The 8,173-nt window shown below is 40.8% G+C and overlaps 2 protein-coding genes across 2 annotated transcripts; one reads left to right on the forward strand and one right to left on the reverse strand.

Moving 5' to 3' along the window:
- Positions 1-3,219: 3,219 nt before the first annotated feature.
- Positions 3,220-5,014, reverse strand: LOC130733345 (uncharacterized). The gene is made up of 5 exons (XM_057585494.1): positions 4,922-5,014; positions 4,361-4,720; positions 4,078-4,253; positions 3,721-4,012; positions 3,220-3,573 (listed from the first exon to the last, which is right to left on the reverse strand). Exons 1-5 carry the CDS (start codon positions 5,012-5,014, stop codon positions 3,220-3,222), a joined length of 1,275 nt encoding a protein of 424 aa, XP_057441477.1.
- A 1,049-nt stretch (positions 5,015-6,063) lies between these two features.
- Positions 6,064-7,571, forward strand: LOC130733354 (rust resistance kinase Lr10-like). The gene is made up of 2 exons (XM_057585506.1): positions 6,064-6,823; positions 7,363-7,571. The coding sequence occupies exons 1-2, from the start codon at positions 6,079-6,081 to the stop codon at positions 7,569-7,571; spliced, it is 954 nt and encodes a 317-aa protein (XP_057441489.1). The 5' UTR covers positions 6,064-6,078.
- The last annotated feature ends 602 nt before the right edge of the window (positions 7,572-8,173 follow it).

Below are 8,173 nucleotides of genomic sequence, written 5' to 3' on the forward strand. Positions count from 1 at the left end.
TTATACTATCAGGCTTTATACTATATGTCGCACCAAACGTGCCCTAAGCCTTCTTCAGGAATGATTTCAATATTCTCCTTAATGTTAACCACACTAGTTTAACTCAACCCAACCTACAAATTATAATTATTACAATTTTTTTCGTTATTTTTTAAAAAGAAAAATAAAGAAGTCAAAGTTGACGGTCAAAAAAACTCCTATTGGTCCACATCACTCAGGTATGATACAATTGTGGTATGGTAGCACTTACCAACTTAAAAATACTAAAACCTAAAGGAAAACAAAAAGACTTAATAAAAAGAAGGGAAAAATATAATTCAAACCTAAAAATGTAAAAGATGCATAAAAAACACTAGAACAATTGAAAACACTCTATGAGACACAAAACAAAATGAAAACAAATAAAAAGACTCAAGAAATCACCAAGATACCCTTGGTCATCAATTAAAAATTCCTCGAATTTCTTTGCCCAACAGAACCCCAATAACCTGCCCCATCAGTAGAGTCAATCCTCAATACATATCCATATGGGATCCTCCCTATCACAACCTCCTTTGCTAAATAATAATAAATTGTGTTAGACTCCTTATAAATATGTCTAACACGAAGCAAGTAAACTCCCCATCCAAGAAGTTAATATGATTTAATTCATTTAGGAGTTTTCACAATATGTTTACTTTTGAATTTACTCATCCTACATATTGAGTAGAATCGCTATCAGTGACCACATTTCTGAACAAGAATTGTTGACAAAATAGAAGTCTATGCGAAATTGATTTCACCTCCGCTTCTAAATTCAGTATTTCAGATTACCTTTGGATGCTTCATCTACATTAAATTTTAAAAAAGTAATAGAAGAGGGTAACCAAGCTCCAGCTCTAGACCATAGCACTTTGCTTTTTATCTTGATGTAGAAGTTATTGAGAAATTGAGTAGTATCATGAATTTGGATCCTCTTCAGCCATTTATTCTCTCCAGCCCCTCCAGCACATTTTGAGCCACTAATTTTACAATCCAATGGTTATAATTAATTTAAGAAAAAACCAAGTAATAATTATATGTATATTCTCTCTCATTTTATACTTGCTGGATGGTGCAGCAGCAGGAGAGGATCTGAATTCGTAGTATCATAAGGGCAATATTTGATCCACCAAATGATCCTCATGAGATGCAGGGCCGGCCCTGCAAGACCCACAGCTCAGGGCCTCCAAAAAGAAGGGGCCCAAAAAAAAATTCTCATTAAACTTTCCCCTAAAATAAAATTTAGTTATAATAATTAATGTTCAAGATGTTATTAATGACTTGAGCTGGCCTAGTGGCTAGTAATTGTGTATGTTACTTTTATGTACGAACCAACATAATGGTTCTAATGAAATTTTGAACGTTAAAATTATTAGGGGTCCATTTTTATTATTTGCCCAGAGCCTCCAAAATGTCGGGACCGGCCCTGATGAGAAGCATATCACAAACCTCTTGAACCTGGAAATTTTTCCCCCTAATGGAATTCATTTCTAAAAACTAAGAAGGTCCAAAATAGAGAATATGGTATTAATTCTCATAGTAAAGTGTTAGATCTAGCCAATAAAGCACCCCATTCCAATGAAAAAGCCAACACAAAACCCGGTACAACCTAGGGCACACCTTCTCCATTCATAATAGCACTCCACATCAACTTCCACATTTTATTAAAATGTAGAAATGAGTGGTCATCACTTTCTTCTGAAGCTCCGCACAACATACATGCCCTATTTTCACCCAATTATATAAACCTCTCTTACAGTGGTTTTGTTTAGTCGCTATTTAGTTATAGTAGGCTTGCCAAAACAACAGCTCCACCTTAGGGGAAATTATCTTCCTCACAAATCCATGTGTGAAGAAGCCAACATTTTCTATCCAAGCTTCTTTTCTAGTACAACAAGGTTGATCCCAAAACAGTAACATCCACGCTGAAGATTCCTTCACAAGGCCGCATATGCTACAATCCTCAAGCGTTATTCCCTGGTGTAACAAGTTTAATTTGGCCCACGAGTACTCAGGCGTGGTAATTTTAATATTTTAATAACTTCAGAAAATAAAACATATGGTGGTGGTTTAGTAGTAATGAGCGCAGAAGAACTATTTTCGCGGTCACCAACCCCACTCTGAGCAAAAATCCACTAAAAACGCCAGTAATGAAAAAGGAAGACGACTAGGAGACATGATAGAAGACCAAAAATCCACTCTGAGCCTTAATTTAATTTCCAGGATGATTTAGGAGCACAAAACAAACTTTAACCAAACCTCATAAAAATAAGGGGTGGGGGGAATTGTTGTAATAGCTTGAAATTCTCATGAACATCCTAAAGACATAACAATCAAAACTTAATACAAATTAAGACACTCATTATTTACATCACCAAGCTGCTGAATAGCATGCAAGAAGCGGTTGTTGAAGTTTTCTATGACCATCACCTGTGGTGTTTTCTACGCCTCCCTTCCTCCTCTCTTTCTCTTCAATATCATCAACACATGCACTTTCATAAGCCAACATAAATACTTAGCAATTAGCAGGTCCCTATTGTATTGGCCTTTCTCAACCCAACTGCCATCTTCTTTGCCATTTTTGTGTTAGTTGTGGCAGCAACCTACCGTCATTGTTTTTGGTACAAAACGGCTAAAAGCTGAGAAACCAAAGCACCACACCCCCGCTAAGTCACGGACCACACCACATGCCCCAGCACGGCCCGGGTTACCCAAAGAGGACCCATCAACATTCAAAGCTAACCACCCTTTAGGGGGCGCTCGCCACCGCACCCACCAGGGATCAACTGCATCGCCAGGAGACGCGCGCAACACCTTCAGCATACTCGCTGCATGATGCAAGACCAGCTGCCTAGGCTCGGAGCCTTGCCCAAGAACCAAGCTACAACGACGACGCCACAAAAACCAGGCATGGATGAGCAGGGATGGCGCATCCGCACGCGACACACAATTGAGCCAATCTTGGAACGAAACAACAATAAAGAAACCGAGAGCAAGAGAAAAAGCAAGGTTATTCCAAACAGGGACAGAATCCACACAATCTCGCAGGCAGTGTAGGTGAGTTTCTGGGGCACCATGGAAACGACGACAGACAATAGACGTGGGAACACCGCGTTGCGCAAGCACGATTAACACGGGGAGAGAATCATGCAGAACTTGCCAAGTGAAGAGGCAAACTTTCTCCGGGACGGAAGCTTGCTAAATCCAACCCCATGGCACCGTAGGCAGCTGCTCTGTGCGCTGGGTCATCAACCAATCATAGCACCCTGCCACGATATATAACCCATCAGTCGAAGAAGCCCACACCCGGAGGTCAGGAACCGTCTGGTCCGTGAACACACACAAGGACAACAACTTCTGGGAGAACTCATGGGTCAAAGGCGTGGCTAAGCGGCGCAGCTCGCAAACACCATCTCTGAATACGTCACACACTCGAAGAGCGGAATCAGAGATATGCACATAAGGCACTAACAAGCACAAAGGCCTAAGGGAACACCAACTATCATACCAGAAAGAGACAGCGCCCGCACCAACTCTCCAAGAAAAACCAGCCTGAATGAGAGTTCACACTTTCAACAGAGCATTCCAAAGGGGAGACCCACGCCTGGGAGGAGCCTCGACAAAAGAGGAATTGGGACAATATGCAGCAAGCAAAAACCGAGCCCAAAGTTTATCAGAATTATTAATAAGGTCCCAAACCAGTTTACCCAACATAGCAACATTAGTGGGGCGAGCTTGCCTCACACCCAGACCTCCAAACCTCTTAGCCATGGTGATCTTCTTCCAAGAGACCAAGTGCATCCCATGACGATCTCCCCGAGACCAAATAAAATTCCGGGCCAAGTTATCGATGCGGTCACACACAGCTTGAGGGAACCAAAACAACTGCATAGGATAAACTGGAATTGCATTCAGAACAGATTTAACCAGAGTGATTTTACCAGCCTTATTAAGAAGCTTCCCCTTCCAAGCGGCAAGCTTGCGACCGATCCTGTCAATAACAAACTCAAAATCACTAGCTTTTTGTCTGCCCCGCAAAATAGGAAACCCAGATACTTATCAAGATGAGACGTAAAAGGGATTTCTGTGACACTGAAAATACGAGCCCGCCTAGCCCGATCAACACCACCACCCACATAAGCACGAGATCTAGCCACATTTATCCGCAAACTAGAGGCAAGACAAAACTGGGAGAGGAGATTATGGACCATCTGCATCTGAGAGACCTTGGCCTTCGCAAACAACAGGACATCATCGGTAAAAAATAAATGCGAGATTGCTGGCCCACTCGAAGAGATAGACACTGTGTTGGCCCACGCAGCCAATGGCCCTGATTAACCGCATCCTGGATCAAAATGGCCAAACGCTCCATACACAACACAAACAAATAAGGAGATAAAGGATCACCTTGTCGAAGGCCACGGGATGGGGCAAAAGGATCAAGCTTCATCCCATACCACAACAGAGTGAGAGAGGACGAGGTAACCCACAACATAATAAGATCAATCGTCGCTGAGGGGAATCCAAAGAATTGCAGAGTCTCCCGTAAGAAATCCCAGTTCACACTATCATAAGCTTTCTCCAAGTCCAGCTTGAAAATGATATTCTGATTACGATTCCGCTTCCCAGACATATGGTGGACTATCTCCTGAAGAATAATAGCATTATCAACTGTCCCACGACCCAGAATGAAGCTACTCTGCAAAGGCCCAACAATATCATTAAGCTACGGGCGAAGTCTGTTCACCATCACCTTGGTAATCAACTTGTAAACCACATTGCACAAACTGATGGGCCGGAATTCCTTAAAGGAAGTGGGCACATCAACCTTCGGAATAAGCATGATAAGAGTTTATGCTAAACCCGGATCAAAGGAACCATGGACAAAGGCATCACAAACCGTACCCCAAATATCATCGCCCACAATATGCCAATAGTGTTTAAAGAACAGAGCTTGGAACCCATCCGAACCAGGAGCCTTCAAGGATCCCATGTGAGTCAAAGCCATCCAAACCTCATCCTTGGTCACCGGACTAGTCAATGCACGGGTAGCCTCCCCAGGGAGCCCAGGTACAAAGGAAGAAGAGATGGGACGCACCGGCGGGCGCAATCATAGCATGCAGGGTCGCTCTGGTGGACGTGATCAAGGCAGTGGTTCTCTGGGCACATGGTTCATATGGTTCCTCTGGCTCCCCTATTGCAGCTCCCTCTCCGCAATTGCAGCTCCCAAACAACCTATAAATCTACTCTATTTCTCACATATTTCTCTCTACTCAACTTCTCTTCTCTACTCTCTCTTCTATATCTCTCTCTTCCCTACCAAACATAGTGTAAGGGTCTGTTTGTTTGCAATTTTCAAACCAATTTTCAGTTTTCAAAATCTAAAAAACTTGTTTCATACGACATGTTCTGAAAAACTGTTTTTGAATTGTTTTTGAAAACAGATCCCATTTCCAGTTTTTAAAACTAAAAAACCAAAACAGCAAAAAGATGTTTTCAGTCTCTATTTTTAGTTTTCAGATATCAATTTCTAAATGTTGGAAAACATGTCATTCAAACTATTTTTTTCTTAAGAAAACTATTTTTAAAAAATGTTTCCAAAAAATATTTTGAAAACTGAAAACTAAAACTGCAATCAAACACGTCATAACTCTCTCCTAATAAATAAAGTATAACTCTTCATTTCATTCCCTAACACACACGTATATATATATATATATATATATATATATATATATATATATATATATGTCGTCCTGATTTTCTCTTACAATTATGATTTTTTATATCAATTTACAGGATTGCTTGAAATAATACAAGGACAAAAATACAATTATTATGGAGTTTCAACGGATAACAAATTAGGATTGGCCATGGGGCAGTATGTGCTATCCTCAATTTTGGCAGGAAGATTTCTTTTTGGGGTGACATTTTTTTTTGGCAATTTTGATACACAAAAGGAGAAAAAGACATTTGTCAATGTATGAAAATATTGAAATATATCTCTAACAAAGTCACCATGGGCCTATCAGATACTCACATAACGAAATAAAAAAGATGGCCAAAGGTTTCAAAGAAAAGTTGGGTGAAGGAGGATTTGGCACTGTGTTCAAGGGGAACCTTTGTAGCGGGCCATCTGTGGCCCTAAAGATGTTGGCAAAATCTAAAGGCAAGGGGAAAGACTTCATCAATGAAGTAGCAACCATTGGAAGGGTACATCATTTAAATGTGGTACAACTAATTGGATTTTGTATTGAAGGGCCGAAGCACGCTCTGGTTTATGAATTCATGCCCAATGGATCTCTTGATAAATTTATTTTCTCTAAAGAAGGAAGTATACATTTAAGCCTTGAAAAAATATATAGTATAGCAATTGGAGTAGCTCGTGGGATTGCTTATCTCCACCATGGATGTGAGATGAAGATTTTGCATTTTGATATCAAACCCCACAACATCCTACTAGATGAGAACTTCACCCCAAAGATCTCTGACTTTGGATTGGCCAAGCTATATCCGGTTGATAATAGCATTGTCACAATGACCACAGCAAGAGGAACAATTGGGTACATGGCTCCGAAGTTATTCTACAAAAATATTGGTGGTGTGTCTTATAAGGCTGATGTATATAGCTTTGGAATGCTTTTGATGGAGATGGCAAGCAATAGGAAAAATCCGAATCCCCATGTGGAGCATTCAAGCCAACTTTACTTTCCCTTATGGATTCATGATCAGCTTGGAAAACAAAGTGACATAGAATTGGGATATGTTAAAGAGGAAGAAATTAGGCTTAATTGCACTTTTGGTCCCCCAACTATTGCCTTCCTGCGAAAATCGTCCCTAAACTTTAAAATTAGCAAAAAAAGTCCTCCAACTATACATGTTGTTGCACTTTTGGTATGTCGTTTGCCTTCCGTGAGAAAATTAACATGAGAAGCTGATGTGGCTCCCTCACGCGTGTCTCACGTGACTTTCTTCAGAGAGCTTGATGATTGGACAAGTCACATGCTTCAGAGGGAGAGGCAAGGAATGAAAAACCCCTCTTTTAACGGTTCCATGGTGAAGAAGACGCTGGAGGAGGGAGATGACTGTTGGAGCCTTTTAGAGTCACGTGACTTGTCCATTCATCAAGCTCTCTGAAGAAAGTCACGTGAGACATGCGTGAGGGAGTCACATCAGCTTCTCACGTTAGTTTTCTCACGGAAGGCAAACGACAGACCAAAAGTGCAACGACATGTATAGTTGGAGGACGTTTTTTGCTAATTTTAAAGTTTGGGGACGTTTTTCGCAGGAAGACAATAGTTGGGGGACCAAAAGTGCAATTAAGCCAAGAAATGAAAATAGCGAAGAAGATGGTCATGGTCGCCCTTTGGTGTATACAATTGAAGCCGGATGATCGCCCTTCAATGAAGAAAGTAGTGGAGATGCTTGAAGGAGATGTGGAAAGCCTTGAAATGCCTCCTAAGCCTTCTTTGTATCCACATGAAACAATTGCAGGAGATCAAGGAAGCAACTCCAAACAGACAATGGTTGAAGGTGTGAAAAACGACTAGAAGGGGGGGGGGGTTGAATAGCGTTTTCAATATAAAAACTTTCCCCTTAAGATTTAAAGTAAATCTTTTCGGTTTCTCTAAGATAGATGGTGCAGCGGATAAAGATAGAGAGAAGAGAGAAGCACACAAGTATTTTATCCTGGTTCACTTGATAAATCCCTCAAGCTAATCCAGTCCACCCGTTAAGGTGATTTCTTCCTTCTTAGAATGAAGGCAATCCACTAATCAGATAATTGTTACAACTGCACTTGAAACCTACAAGTGACTAACAATACACTGACTTAGCTCATACTAAGATTCACTCTCTTAGTCTTCTCTAGGATCCGATCAACCTTGATCTCCTAAAGGAATCACCACTAAGATTCACTCTCTTAGTCTTCTTAAGGATACTGACCTACCCGGTCCCTTAAGGAAAATCAAACAACTGTTTGAGGTTGGTGTTTACAAAGGTTTGCTTCTAAATAAGCTGAGTGTAAACTAAATTAGAACAGATGAAGAAAGTAGAGGCTTGAATCTTTTCTTGTATTGCAGCTCTGGGTTTCTCTCTCTTAGCTTTCTTCTTTTCTTCAGCCTTTTATAGTCCAAGGTGCAAAGGATATTTC

Source organism: Lotus japonicus, chromosome 1 (genome assembly GCF_012489685.1).
Source record: "Lotus japonicus ecotype B-129 chromosome 1, LjGifu_v1.2".
Taxonomy (NCBI): Eukaryota; Viridiplantae; Streptophyta; class Magnoliopsida; order Fabales; family Fabaceae; genus Lotus; species Lotus japonicus.